At 36.8% G+C, this 16,370-nt stretch overlaps 1 protein-coding gene across 1 annotated transcript; it reads right to left on the bottom strand.

Annotated features, from left to right (window-relative positions):
- Positions 1-48: 48 nt before the first annotated feature.
- Positions 49-8,079, bottom strand: LOC121379737 (hybrid PKS-NRPS synthetase pytA-like). The gene has a single exon (XM_041508385.1). The coding sequence runs from the start codon at positions 8,077-8,079 to the stop codon at positions 1,447-1,449; it is 6,633 nt and encodes a 2,210-aa protein (XP_041364319.1). The 3' UTR covers positions 49-1,446.
- Between the last annotated feature and the right edge of the window lie 8,291 nt (positions 8,080-16,370).

Here is a 16,370-nt window from a genome sequence, read left to right as displayed (position 1 = left end):
ATCATAAAATATAACAAATATGTACACACTGTATAAATAAATAAACAAATATAAATACATGTATATATAAATTAAATTGTTATAAAATATAAAATGAAAATACAAAATATATATATACAATTTACAGTGTATTGAAGAATATAGATAAAAAGTCTAAATAAGTTTATGAAACGGTGTGTTCTAAATATGATCTGGAATTTGGAAGCACATTGTCCATTCTGCTTGAATGTATATAATATTTAATCTATGATAAACATAAGTTAACAATATCAGATTTCAACTTTAAAATGCCAACTGTCAGCAAATAGTATCTTTTATTTCCCCCACACAAAGGAATTAGATTACATCAATTTAGGCTTGGTGTAATGGTTCTAAACTGGATTATGAGTCACCAGTTGTTTGAAAGGAATACTGATAATGTTTTATTTATTGTGGCCACTACTTTCTTGTAATCATTAAAAACAGACTTCGCCCTTTAAAGGCAGTCGATTCTGGCATGCCAACATGCCCCTGAGACTACATCAAGGAGAGTAATATGTTAGCTCCCCTTAGCATGATGATTTAAAAATAAAAATAAATCAATACTACAAAAGGTTTAAATATCAATACAACAATATTTTAAAACCACTCGGCCTGTGGAACTTTTTATTACATACTAATTTATAGAATATATATATATATATATATATACAAACACACACACACATATACAGTGAATGTTAGTTTTTCATTTTGTATGTTTTCCACCATGTTTAGATCTGAATGTAGTGATCTATAATACTATTATACAAAACGTTATACACTAAAATAGTTAATAAAATAAAACTTTCCGTGTATTGTAATATTAATTTTTTAAAAACTTTATTTTATTGTTGTTCGATGTCAAACTTGACATATAGATATAAAAACTTTTCATTCAAAGACTTGTTTCTCATGGTGTTTAATTGTTTTGCTTTGTATCACATATATACATCTATATTAATTGTACAGCCCAATTTAACATCATTTAAAAATATTTTGTTTTAAATATTATATTAAATATAATTAAACTTAATGAAAACCTTGTTCTCTTGCTATATACATCTTTAAAAGATGTTTATACAATGCCTACCTAAGTTAAATACATTTCCTAAGAAAACCCGATTTCAGCCCGATCTACCAACCCTAATTTTTTCTTTCTTATGCAATTGGAACCACACATATTATTCTGTTGGAGTGATGGAGGTACATTTTCCATCTGCAATGTCTCATGTTCAAATTAAATGTGATCTGGTCTGATTTTAGTAATCTGTAAATGACATCAGCTGTTGATGATCAACGGTCAAATTCCAACTCTGTTCCACTAGATTTCCATTAGAGTCTATGCTTTGCTTGATGATATTTTGACCTCAGTACAGCTCATATTACTATATACATATGTCCTATGTCTCTAAGACCTCGTGAATTTCACATAACTGTGTCATCTGTATAGTTTTGATTGCCATCTGTTCTCAGCTTTGTAATACTTGCCATGTTCCGTAGACTTGCAATTGTAACTGAAATATCACTGGTTATTTGAGTAACAATTTCCTCAAAGGCCTTCATGATATTTCTAGCACGATTCTTTGATAAAATGTTTGACTTGTATGTCAAGACAAATGTCATTTGTTTTTCTTTGGTTCTGCTCCACATGCTAAATTGTGTGTCTGTGAGAGTTCCCAGGTCTTCTGACTTTGTCACTTCGAATGTGTAGCCTGCATCATTTGATAGTCTTAACAAAGGTGTCACAAATTCATCTTCAACAATCACAACTTTGTTTCTGGTAATATTTGTGATCTTTTCAGAACCTACTAGTTCTCTAATGATGTCCAGTGGACACACACAATGGTCTATTGCTGTTTGAAGTGCAGTTTTATTATTCTGGAGAAATTCCTCAACACTAACATCATCTGATTGGAATTCGGCTAGCAAAGGAATGTAATTTATTCCAAGTCCAACAGCACTACTAGCATTTGGAATATACTGTTTGACGTCGACTAATGTCGAAATTGCCACATATCTTTCTTCGGTGATAAGATGAAAAAGCAGTTGGTAGAAACTGGTAGTTAATTTAAAAATGCTTAAGCCTTTGGACTTTGATAAGTCAAGTAGTGCATCGTAAACAGCAGGTTCTAGTGTTCCCTGAACTGATCCTGATTCCAATGTATTTGGTAGTTCTGGGGTACCCAAGGTAATTGCAGGAATCTCTACATGAAGCCGATCTTTCCAGAACTCCTTCAATGCTTGACCCTTCTCCTGCAAGACCTTCTCCATTTCCACTACTATCTGACTTCCTCCTACTGTCTGTATATCTTCCAGTTTTATGCCATGTTGGATTAAAAGAAATATATCCACCATGTCTTTGAAAATTACTCCAATTCCTTGCATATCAAATCCAATGCTATTGTATACTGTTCTGAAGTGACATATTTTACCACGAATGAAAATGAAGCGGAGTGGGCCTTTTGTTTCTAATTGGAAGGCTTCTGCTGTGTGTTTCTCTATCTCATCCAAATCTTCTGCTGCCACTATTCTGAAGTCAGGTACCATTCCAACTGGGTTAATGTTTCTTTTCACATTCCATCTGATATTTTCAGTCTCAGGTACCTTTTCAAATGTTGTCCTCAGAACTTCATGCCGTGGCATAAGTTGTTCAGCTATTTTCTTCCATAGTTCTGTTTGAGCTACTGATTCTGGTATCGAGATCTCGTTGACGTAATACAAACTAGGATCAGCAGGATTTTTGCAGTAAATCTTATAGAAAGTGTATTCCATATAAGTAAGTGTCTGTTCAGTAGCTAGAGAAGAAACATCTGATCTTAAAATATTATCAACAGAGGTCGTGAATTCTGACTCAATAATGTCTGCAATTTCATTCACTGAAAGATTTTGCTGGAGCAACCCATTTGGCGTAATCCGCACTTGGAAGGTTTGATGGATTTGGTTGCTCATGGTCATTGCTTGCATAGAATCCAGTCCCAAGTTCTCAACACCCGTGTCTAATTCAAGAATTACTTTGTTAAGGCCAAGTACATCTGTGAGTAATTCTGTTATGTATTCTCTAATTGTTTCCAACCTAATGCCAGTGTCGGCAACTTTTAGTTGTTCTAGATCAATAAGATGCTTCCTGCTGAATTTTTCCTCTGGTAAATTCTCCAGGGTTGGAACATCAAGTATGAAGCTTAACTTGAACTGTACAGTCATATTTTTCTCATTTGTTATACTATTAGCCAGTTTGATGGAGTTGAATTTAGCAGCAATGATGATAGGCTTGTCAAGCATGAGTATTGACTTCAGACATTTGTGGATTTCCTCTGTGCTAAGTGGTATATATCCTTGTTCTTCTAAAGTGTTCACAACATCTGGTTTATCTTGCAGCATCCCAAGACGCAGAGGTCCCCAGTTAATACTCTGCCCCACAAGTCCAGCTAGTCTGCGTTTTTGTGCTAATGAATCCAGGAAAGCATTGGCTGCTCCATAATTGGACTGACCACCATTACCAAACACTGCTGTTACTGACGAATGCATGATGAAAAAATCAAGAGGCTTGTTTTTTGTAAGTAAATGCATGTTCCAAGCCCCTTGTATCTTGGGTGCTGCAACCTTCATAAATGTATCTCGTGACATATTGATCAAAGTTCTGTCTTCAAGCACACCTGCTCCAAAATAGACACCTTTTAACTGTTTTCTTGGAAATTTGCCTTCAATTGTTTTAAATACCTTTTTCAGAGATGACATGTTAGTCACATCGGCCTGCATGACATTTATTTCACAACCATATTCTTGTTCAATCTTTCCTATTTCATGTACTTTATCCTCTTGTATCTTTCGGCGATTCATTATGACAACTGCCCCAGCTTCTCGTTTTGCCAGGAATTGGACACATTCCCAACCAAGCCCTGTCAGACCACCAACTACAATATATACACCATCTAGACGAAGCAAGGCATCCTCTGAAGCAAGAACATTTTGGATGTTTTGTCCATAATTATCACGAAGTTGAATTGTTGAGTTTTGTATCAATTTTGCCAAATTTGTTTCTTTTTGTTGGGGAGCAACGTGTTGGAGTGTTTCAGCAATAGTTATGACTTCACTCTTGTGACCCAGAATCCATGTTATTAGATTGGGCATGGTGTCCATTGCTGATCTGGGTGTGAAAATGTCACTGGTCCTGACAACTTGTATTTGCAATTTTAGATTTTGATGATACAGTTGTAGGTTGGCAATTCTTGGTAGCATCTGATCCATACAGACAAGGCATTTTGCTTTAGGCCACATGTTGCAAATTGTTTTAATTGTTTGGTTGTCTAGTTGAATGGTTGACACAATGACCGCTTCAGAATAGCTTGGTATTAAACCAGAACTGCTGATATCAACTATTTGTATGTTAGAATTTCGTTTTACTGCCTTAAGCATAATGGAAAGTGCCTCTGCCACAAAACGAGTAACATTAGAATAAATAATGAATATTTCCATGACATTTGTCATGTCGGAGTCCGCCTTCCAAATCCACCTTGGAAACATTTTATACGTTGTATTTGATGTTTCTGTTTGATTGTCAATTAGCATGCAGTGGTGCCAAAACAAAACAAGTGTTGTTACAAGTCCTGGTGCATAACATGGCATGTTGGTGATCTCAATAACACATTGTTTTGGAACTGTCATGAATGTATTAACTCTGGATGGAAAGAACGCTACCACGTTTTGCTGATCATCATTTCCTGTAGACAGTTTTCCAATAAATTCAAGAGTGACTACGTTTGAATCTGGGAAACACTGTGGATACAAATGTGAGTCATGCATAACAACTCTTGTTGTCATGATTTCTACAGGCTGCGGTAGATCACATTGTGCCTCTTGACTGTCATAGGTAAAGTATAGTTTTGAAAGACTGTCTTTATTCCTTGACAACAGACTTGCTTTGCAGAGTGTATCAAGCTTGTTGTTTCGATATAATGGCATATCATCATTTGGAAAGACTTGCTGACACCAAATAGAATTTCCATCAACAACAAATTCATTAAGTCCTTGTTTATCTTCTGACATCAATTGTTGTATTGACGCATGCATTAAGGTTTCAAAATTATTATTCTCATCTGTATGTAGATCAACAATGGTAGCCATTCTGTAGACTTGTTCTCTTAGTACTGACCTTACAAATCCCCAACAGGATCCAGCCACCAGATCTATTGACGAGACTTTGTTTCCAATGTGTACAGCATTTTCTGTTACAATGAACAAGGGAATACTTGCGTTATGAGTGTGGAGCTGCAGCAACAGACTTTTCAGAGTCATTGCCTGCCTGGTGATTTCTTCTAGGAGTTTCTCACTGGATGGATCCTCTTCAATTTGCCGCTGCCAAGAAAACACTATTGCTGAATATCTTTCCAAGTTGTCAAAATCTAGGGATTCAAAATTTATGTGGTCATTTGTAACAGTGTTTTGATTCTTGTTACCTATGATCAGCCATTTCTCTGATGGATCCATCTGAATATCATATTTAAGTAGTGTTTTGATTGGACTCCATTGTGTATCAAACATCATTTCATCTTTCTGTGCACCCAGGTTTTTAGTAACAAATTTCTCAATATCAGCTATTACAGTTCCTTCTAGTGACATGAGAGATATACGAAATAGGTTCATGGAACTGGTTCGTTTCAGAATTGTTGTGTACACAAGCATTTTCTCTTCAACAGGTCTTAGTATTCTGAGACCTTCTATTTGGATTGGCAAAGCTCTCTGTCTTTCTGATCCCTGTTGGTAGAAACAGCCTGTAGTCTGAAGCATAGAATCTAAAATTGCTGGGTGAATTGTTGTTTCTTTCATTTCATCCTTGATAGATGGATTCAATGACAGATGTGACAAGACCTCTGTTTTACCTTTTAAGGAATTTCCAACAAGTTGAAGTATTTCTCCAAAAGACAGTCCACCATTTTGAAGAGATGAGTACAGTTCTTGTTTTGTAACGGTCTGCCTACATCTTTTTTTCACATATTCAATATCGACTGTTATGTTTTCAAAAGAATGTTCCCTCTCAACGTTTCCTTCAGCATACACATGGTTCTGTTTATGTATAACAAAGTTAAATGATTCTGGTATATTCGTTTTCGTAACATCAATATCAAGTTGTTCAGTTTTTTCTCTTTGTAACAAGACTGGTTGTTTGAATCTCAAGGAAATACTGCAGTTTTGGAGTTTTTTACTTTCTTTCAAGTAGAAGCGTGCAAGAACTAAGCCCACTTCTGCATACAGTGCACCGGGAATTAGAATGTTTTTAGAAAATCTGTGTTCATAGACACTGGCAAATGATTTTGGTGACAAAATAATTTTATGTTCACCGCTGTGGTCAATTGTCTTCAGAAAAGGGTGCAAATTTGTCTTTGGCTGGATACCCATCAACTCTTGTCGAAGATCTTCAGATACATACAGGTGTTTATTTGTATAGAATCTGTACTTTGGGTATTCTGTATTCTGGTGTGGTCTGTCATACAGGGAATTCCATGTAATATTCAGTCCATGCTCATACATTTTGCCAGCTGTTTCCAATAAGCAATTCAGCTCAGAATTCCTTTTCATTGAAGGAACAGCAACAATATTATCCTCAGTGAACAAATCGTTAATGCCAGAATCTAACACTGGCTTTGGCCCAATTTCAACAAATATATTAAAACTCTTTTCTTTAGCAGCATTGACAACAGCTTTCCCAAATTGTACTGGATCTCTAATGTTTCTTCCCCAGTAGTGTGATGTTGAAAAGTCTTCTTCCTGTGCCTTTTCGCCACTAACTGTTGAGATAATTTCTATATCTGGACTATCTCCTTGCATACCCACAAGCTTTCTTTCAATCTCTTGTTTTGCATTGTCTGTATGGTGGCTGTGAAATGCAGTCTGTAATCGAAGTGTGTGAAGAGTAATTCCATGTTTCTCGTCTGTTGGAGATGTCAGAAGTTCCTTTTCAATTTGGTCAACAGCATCAGTGTCTCCACTAATAACACATGACTTGGGACTGTAGTACAATCCAATGTTTGCTCTGCCTTCATATTTAGTTAACATCATTTCAAGTTTTTCCACTGGTTTATTGCGTACCAACAACATTTTCCCACCAATAGATTTTGCTAACACGACAGTTCGATGAAATATAATTTTCACTGCTTCACTCAGTGACCAAACTCCAGCGATATGTGAGGCTGCTACTTCACCAATACTTTGCCCAAGAACACAGTCCGGTTTGATTCCCAAGTGTTTCCAGAGTGCAACTAGTGCAACCTGACATGCAAACGTGGCGACTGGGCCAAACATCGTGTCTTGTACATTGTAGTCATCTAGAAGTCGTTCATAGAGAGACCAAGTGACATACTCGTTTAAATAGCTGTCAATCTCTTGGATCTTTCCTTTGAATACTTGAAACTCAGACATAAGTTCCTTGCACATTCCCATCCAAGCTATACCCATTCCTCCAAAGACAAAAATCAGCCTCTTAGGTTTGTACGAAATTTCTAACATCTTGACACGTTTCAGTTTGTTAGCTAGTTCTTTCAAAGAAGTTGCAATAACAGCTTTCCTCACTTGAAAATGATCACGTCTCACTGTTGATGAATATGATATAGACAGCAGGTTTCTTTCAGTTTCTGTTTCAGCGAAGTTGAGAAATTCTGTGATGCTGTCTGTAAGACCTTTCTGATCTTGTCCAGAAAAGAAAAACATCAAAGGCCGTTTTGACACATGTCCTTTTTCAATTACTGTTGTTATTTCAGTGTAGGATGAAAGAATGGCATGACAGTTAGTTCCACCAAACGCAAAGGAGTTTACACAAGCAAGTTTCCTTTTTCTGTCCCAATCTTTTAAATCAGTAGGAATAACAAAGCAGAATTTTTGAAAATCAATATCTGGATGCAATTTGTCTGTAAAAAGTGATTTAACAATCTTGTTGTTCTTCATCATGAGCAAAACCTTAATAAGACCAGCAACACCAGCAGCAGATTCAAGATGGCCGATGTTTGTTTTGACAGATCCAATATACCGTTTCTTCTTTGCTTGTGTATGAGGGTCCGTGAAAAACATTCCTAAGCTTTTGACTTCTACAGGATCTCCAGCGACTGTCCCTGTCCCTATAAGTAAACATATTTATAAAATAGAATGTTGAGATCTATAATACGCTATATTTTAATTGATTATGTAGTATTTGGTAACACTGAGAGTAACCATATTATATATATATATATATATATATATATATATATATATATATATATATACATACATACATATACATATACACACACAAACTTAATTTTCACTGTTTCACTGTTTGATTCTAAAGTATGTTAAAACTATAAATCAGAACAGAACTTGACCTCTAAACTGGATACCTCTTAAAACCAGACATTTTACTTGAACCTGAGATTGTGCAGTTTACAGGGGTTTCGCTATATATATATTTATTACCCCAGCAGGCACTCATAACGGGGAAAATTGGACGATTTGACACCAACAAACCAATCACCTTGTCTGTACTAAATATGGCGATATAACGATTTGGCAAAGCAAACACAATGATGTCACATAGTTTAAAGCGTTTGCGTTTACATCTTTCTGGTTTCAATGTTAAACTTGTAATACAATGGTAGTTTAATGCAATTCATTATAGATGGGTTTTTTTTTTTTTTTTTTACAGAATACAGTCTTAGCAGCCACCTATAATCAGCAGTCACTTTTTTCCCTCACAAACGATTTATAATGTAAATGCACCTGTAATAAGCAGTCACCTGTCTAACACGTCCAGCGGCCACCTAAATCGGATCCCAAATCGCTAAAATACCTGTATTAAGCGGCCACAGTAAAGATTTACTATTATATAAAAACGGTATTTTAACAACAGCGATAAGGTGAAGCAAATAACTGATCTTCACACCTTCAGGAATACTAGTACCCATTCAGTCCCGACATCTCGACTGTGTACCAATTGAACCCTCCGTACGGCGTGATTGACAACCGCGCTGGACCAATCATGTTTCACGGTTCAAAAACCGCGGGCCCAAATTTGCTTGGATGCCATTAGGTTAGACAACATAATTTTGTTTGATGTGTAATGTTTTTGTACAGTTAGCATTAAAATTAGTTAATATAATTGTCTCCTCCAACTGAATTATGAGTGAGGGAGTAACCTATATGGTTGTCAGCTTTAGGGGGATAAGGAAGTATTGTCTGGAAAGTTATAAATTAGGCAAATTTTATGTAGGGACCCTGAAATGTTTTGAAGCAAAAAAAACAAAAGAAAGAAATGATAATTGTGATTTTTTGCAATTGGAACAGATATGCCGGTTACAGTTTCTCGGTTTGATTCGATTTAAGCCAGTGCATCACGACTACTAATGTAGCAGGTTTGCACTCTAGACTATACATGTCAAAAGTACCGTACAAAATGTTTGACATCCAATAGCTGATGATTAATAATTCAATGTGCTCTAGTGGTGTCTTTAAACAAAACAAACTCTAACTTATCCATTAGTCTCCCTCCCCCCACCCCTCAATTAAAAGAACCCAATTTTACCATAATTAATATATATTAAAACAATTCCTCACCTAACAGCAGATCAATTACCAATCTTGGGTAATTTATAATAAATACTGGTAAGACATTTTATTACTCCTTTATTGTTATTCTTAGAATTTTCAACTTAATGGTTTCTGCCAGAGGGGTACTGAGGTTAAACTTATGTACCCTAAAATCTTGGAAATTAATATATATATTTTTTAATGTTTAGATAAATGATAGTAAAAGAACTGCTGTTTATAAATGGTCATGTGCTTGAAATGTAATGTCCTAACCCTAATTTCAAAACATTTCAAACCCATAACCACCTAGATGAGGCACTTGCATCTGTTTTGTTTTTATTACCTACCCTAAATATGATTTTCTTTTGGAGACAGTAGTTTTGTTTTTCATCATTATTTTATACCCCAAATTTTAACAAAGCATAGGCATTTTTCTTCTTCCACATGTCATCTTATATGTAGCTTTGTGCAACTTTCTAATAGAAATCAAATAACATCATCAAAGTTAAATACATTGTTTACTGCTTTTTTTAATTTACTGCTATACTTTTTAATTTTATACTTTGTTTAGTCATACTGATTTTGTTTCCTGTTAACAAATTTGTTTCCTAAAATTAAATTAAATGAAACTTTAAATTAATGCAACGATATGTAATTAAGTTACAGACTAATGTACTTCTTCAAATGGATGTGAAATACTTAACGTTTGTTTTTATATATTTCAGCAACTGGACCAATGGATGTGGAGTCATTGATTAGATGTCGAAAATGAGATTCTGAAGACAAACTATTAAACAAATTACATTGCATCTTGATACTGAGAACAGAATGATAGAAATAATAGAACAGTTTCAACTGATATGTGAAAAAAAAACTGGGGCAGGGGGTCAAATTGCTGCTGAAAATTAAACACTTTCAACAATTTAATTTAATACAATATTTTATTGTTTTTTGTGTTGACATATTGCTACTAAGGAGTAATTCAGACTTCCAAGACTTGGGATTCAGTTTGACACCACCCATCAAATGGTAATCCTTAATTGCTCAGTTAACTGTACAAGTTTTGAGGATTTGGAGATGGATGTCACAGAAATATACATTTTTGAATAAATATATTTACCTGAACCAGACTGCATGGGGATTAATATGTAAAGACCCTCTCTTTGAGAAAAAAGAAAATGTTAGGAAGTATTCTCATAATAAATATTAAACAAATTGTGCGAACTGCAATCTGTGGTTTAGTTTCATGTTATATATATATATATATACATTTTTTTAATTAAATTTTTATTTTGTATTATTATTACTGTTCTGTAGGCATGGGTTGTCCAGGGTTCTGCCCAGGATTTCTTGAGTGGTGGCAAGTTCTTCCCCACTGGATTTGGCAGCAAAAGGCGGATGTGGTGGGGTCTGAGTCTGGGGGCCAGGATTTTTTTTTTAATGCAGACCCTCAGATGCGATCTGAGTAACTCGTAAGGCCCCTAATACAGTTTAAAATCTTGTGAATTTTTTCAGATTTTTAATGTAATTTTTTTTCTATTTTCCTCTGATCCTTGTAATAACACCATATGATATGATATATCAACCTGCTTATTACTGGAGCTGATATACTCCAGGAGGTTGTTGACAGATTACTTGAATGCCTGGAAATTGGTGAGAAGAGTTATTAAGAGTTTGTTGAGACCAGATTTTAGGATAAGGAGAAGCACCTACATGATAGAATCCCTACCAACTGCAAGAATGTTTTCGTGAAACGTACTTCTACTCCGGCCACAGCAAAGAAATCGATGGCGAAAAAGGATGCTGCAGAAACGATTAGGTACATTGACTATGCTAGAGAAAGAGGGTACAGCATGCTAGAACTCCTGAAGTATGAATTGACCAGCACATCCCAGTTCCTCACCACTGAATGTAAAGATGGCATCAAATTGAAGAAGCCCGATAAAGCCTCCTTAACCAGGGAACTTGTCAGTCAACTTCCACAGGAGACGAGGAATGTAAAGAGTGACGCTCAGATGACAATAGTGGACTTCATGGCACTTGTGCGTAAACTACCGATGAAAAAGATGGGCCTTCACACATTCGGGGAATTGGCTGAGTCTTTCCAACAGCATTCTTGGTACAGGCTCCGCGTCCACAAGAATAGACATTATTTTTTATGTTTATCAAAAATCATCAATCAAGCAAATGGAACGGGCACAGAGAAGTTCTTCAGAACAAATCACTATCACCATTAGGTCTGACAATCAGAAACTCCCTGTCGATCTTGATATGTTCTGGAGCTCAATGTCTAACAATGTTCGGTTGCAGGAGTATGTCTTTAAGTGGATGCTGCAGAATGTCGAGTCGGACAAGATCTTCTTTGGAGGAGTATATGGAGGTCAATGCAGGAAACTGTTAGCTGGCACTGAAACACAGATCACAGAGCTCTCAAGCAACCAAGAAGAAGCCGACGACAGAATCATGTTCCATATTAATGATGGTGTTGTGAAACACGGGGTTCAATCAGTCTTGGTTGACTCACCTGACACAGATGTCTTTGTCAACCTTATCTTCCACTTCAACAAAACCTGGCAACTACAAAAGCTGTACATGAAGCTTGGTAACCGGAAAACAAAGAAAACTGTACCAGTCCACCTGTTGGTTGATCAACTGGACAACGGTTTGGTGTCGTGTCTTCCAGCCATTCATGCTCTCAGCGGTTGCGACTGTACCAGCAAGGTGGGTCCAAAGGTGTCTGGCCTGAAAGCATCCATGGATCTCTCCCTACTGGAAGGGTTTGGTGTAGAAGAACTGTCACCACAGATGACAAGCAATGCTGAAAAGTTCCTTGTGTCTGGATTAAAGAAGACCGACTGTTCCACTTTCGATGAATATCGATGGGAGCAGTACCACAACTCCAAGAAAGAACTGGCCTTCAACCAGCTTGTGTGCTGTTCATCAACGATACAAGAACACATAAAGCGAGCATATCTGCAGTGTACGATGTGGTTGCAAGCCCCAACTCCTGCAGTCACGAAACCAGATCCACTCCAGTATGGGTATGAAGCAACGGATGTTGGCATAACACCAGTGATACTTTCAGTATCGTGCAGGCCCGATGACCTGCCCCCTCCATGCAAATGTCCAACATCGTGTACGAGTACCAAAACGTGCACTTGCAGAGAAAGGAACATAAAATGTGTGACGTGCTGTGGCTGTAGTAAAGGCAAAAAGTGTACAAATCCAAATTTGTAAATTCTAAAACAGGAACAATATGCAAAAGGTACAACAGGGACAATATGATAAAGTGTCATACATATGTTGTGGCCTTGGTGGTATTGTATAATTGTGGTGCGTAACATGCTGAAATCGGTTTTTGGCAATTATATTAAAAACCATTGACTTTTAGATATTATAATATATTAACCCCCCCCCCCCCCCCCCCCCCCCCCCCCCCCCCCCCCCCCCCCCCCCCCCATAATGTGGCCATTCCGCACTGTTTGAGTGGTCAGGCAACCTCCTATGTCCAACGGTTCTGGAGATATAGACACAGCGGATGGTAGTACTTCGCGCAAAAAGGGCGTGGCCATTTCACCCGCAATGGGAAATGTGTTACCAACCAAATATTGTTCCTGGACCTTCAATTAGTGGATTCATGAAGAGTTTAGCTCTGGACATACAATTGCATACAACACCACCATGAGCTACTAAAGTATATAATATGTTTTGTATGCTTTTAATTTGTGATGTGTGCTGATAGTATTGTTATGCATTCACAGTGAAGATGCTGAATGAGGCAATCACAATCAAAAAGATATAATTTTTGTGATGCATAAAATTTTTGTTTATTTTTGCTATAATAAGCCTATTGTAAATTAATTTTTCATAATGCCTATTGCATCCAAAGACAAAGGGTTGATTAAGATAGATAATGTCGCGGATTTAAAAAAACAAAAAAAGAAACTGATTATCTGATATCTCGTTAATGCAGACTGCGGTTTTTCGACATTGTTGCGATGATCTAAATTTAGACAACAAACACGCTACATCAGTCAGACTGGTTTTTACACTAAGTTATGTTAAATGTATTGATACGGTTGCATGGGAACCAGTTAAACTGCTTGGCTATTTTCGTTCTGAACTTTGTAATCGTTAGGTTTTTATGAATTAAAAAAATAATAATATAACATCGATTGACATCGGAAATATTTTCCGTCAACCATGACGCACACAGATTTTATTTGGGAGTATTTTAGGTAAATATTGTGTCAAATACGCAGGATTTCTGTGTCATGTGGATGAAGCGCAGCAGTCGAGCAGACGACAGACGATAGGTCTCAGTGGTGGGCTCAATTCCAAGTAGGCCAGCAAGCTGTGAGATTTCAGCCTCATAAATTGAACAAAATGCCATTCATTTTAATCAAGAGACTACTTATATTCCCATGGGATTGTTCTCACCTAAAGAACTCGTCTAGCAGGCCTATGCCCGCTTGTTCATGAGATCGTTTCATGTCATTTTATATCAGCTGGATCAGCGTACGCATGGAATAGCAGGTGATTGCAGCGTCACTCACAGCCGTCTGAGATACTATAGTAAATGTAACACACGTGGCATAGCCGGTTATGACGCGTGTTTGTTTAAGTTGTGGAAAGTACATCACAATTGTTTTAAACTGTTTTATGGTGAAAATAAATAAATATTTTTTGCCTGGTGATAAAAGTAGTGGTCGGAAAAAGCACTTCTTGAGCTTAGTGGTGGTCGGGCATGTCTGAGTGCTGGCAAGGCCGACCAGTGCCGACCAGCGCGGGCAGAACGCTGGTTGTCTTCTAATATTTATTACAATTTTTTATCTGCCTATGCCTCATAAAGCTTTGCGAGTACATTTTGCGTGACAGTAGGATAACTAATGGAGGGGGGGGGGGGTGAGATTGGGTTGTGGAGGCCAGAAGCTTCAAGTTTGATTCCCAACAGTCGTTGCCACAACACATGAGTTTATAATTTATTTAAACACTGTTGTACTGGCTTAATTGGCAAATATTTTACAGACTGTCCAGCTATCCTACTTTTTGGTCGTTGTCCTATTTTTCCTACTTTTTTGTTCAGAATACTTAGTTTTTCTTACTTTTTTGTTTTAAAATGCCACGAATTGCTGTTAAAGTGTGCATATTCCTTGTGTTATTATAAAAGTCATCAGTTACGGGAATTATTTAAATTTTTCTTGGCAGCAAGATATATCCCAATTTGTGGCACCATATAATCTCAACATATTAAAATTATGCCCTCAAAGCCAACATATTTTCCAATGATTAACATGATTATAATGTACAATGTGTATGTATGACTTCAGAATCAATAATACATTATGGAAAACTTAAATTAATCATGTTAACTCTGTTTTACTGTGCATCAGCATTCCTATGCATGTAAATATGTATATTGATTAATATAGTGTACAGTAATTTGAAATAATTGTATAACGTGACCGTTACATAAGATCACATTATTTCTGATAGAACACAAAATACATGTACAAACTGAGCACCAAATAAAAAGGTGTTTTGAGCATGAATAATGTCGCTACGTACGGTTTATCAGAACTACTTGTTGTTCTAACGTTTTCCTACTTTTGTCCTACATTTTCTATATTTTTCATGTCTAATTGTGTTCCACTTTTTTCAAAGGGTGTGCTGGACGCCTTTTTATAAAGAGGGGATGGGGCACCCAAACTAAACAGCCCTAATATGTCTTGTCAGACGTAAGCCGGGCAATAATTTTAGTCTACTAATTGAGCCCCAAGATGGCGGCCCCACCAACTCACCCTCTGGCTATTTTGTGTATGGCTTTTGTTTCCATAAATAGTAAATCGGTTGGTTCAAGTGCAGCTAAGTAAGAATACACTCCACCTAACTTCCATCCCACGTCCAAACCACGCTTGCATAATTTTTGCACATGTGACTGATCCTGCTATAGTTTTGTTACCTTTTGTGCATAAAATTATAATACCCGTAGCAGTCCCCCCCCTGATCTTTATGTTCCTTGTGCTCACCCCCCCCCCCCCCCCCCCCCCCTTGACAACCCACACAAAACAAACAAACATTTAAGGCAACCCCTACGAAATAACGACCCACGGTTTAAACAAGCGAGGGCCGGGTCGTCCCGGCCTTCTAATCACTTGTTCCCTCGGCATTTCGGGATTCCAAAATAAAAAGCGAAACAACAACAAAATTAAATGAAAAAGAAAGAAAAAACAAAACAAACAAGACTTTTAATTTGTCAGTTTGACAAAAGTTGTCATCGAACACCCTGTTATGAAAACACTTGAATTCTCCTTTGTCGGTTTTTTAATTAAACAACGAATTTCAAATCATTTAAGGCGAAAACTAATGCAGATCGGTTGAATTTTGCTAAGCCTATGCGAATCGGCGCCTTTTGAAAGTTTTGTCACCTTCATCACGTGTGCGGGGCGTGGTTACCCCTCATACGGGGGTCAATTAAAAAAAGGCCGGCATGATCTAATTGCCCTTGGCAGGACCTTGAATTGTAATTCATTCTATGCATTACCACATGAAGTAGGTTAAAAATTTAAAGAAAAAAGAAAAAAAACTAGTTGAGAACATTAATTAAACATTCCTTTGATTATTTCTGAAAGAGACACAAAAAGTATTTATCCAACTGCGAAGCACGCATCTGTTGATTAGGCATACGACGGTAAAACAAGAAACAAAAAAAACAAATTTTTTAAAGACTAATAATAGGGGGAAACCTGTACTCAGCGGCCACCGGCTTAAGGCCCCACGTTTGTACAAGCAAGTTT

This window comes from Gigantopelta aegis, chromosome 8 (genome assembly GCF_016097555.1).
Source record: "Gigantopelta aegis isolate Gae_Host chromosome 8, Gae_host_genome, whole genome shotgun sequence".
In the NCBI taxonomy this organism is placed as follows: domain Eukaryota; kingdom Metazoa; phylum Mollusca; class Gastropoda; order Neomphalida; family Peltospiridae; genus Gigantopelta; species Gigantopelta aegis.
The sequence above is the reverse complement of the archived record's forward strand: the minus strand, read 5'-3'. Positions and strand labels throughout refer to the sequence as shown.

Excerpts from the sequence above, each read along its gene's own strand:
- LOC121379737 (XM_041508385.1), bottom strand. The coding sequence starts at position 8,079 with ATGTTTTTCACGGACCCTCATACACAAGCAAAGAAGAAACGGTATATT.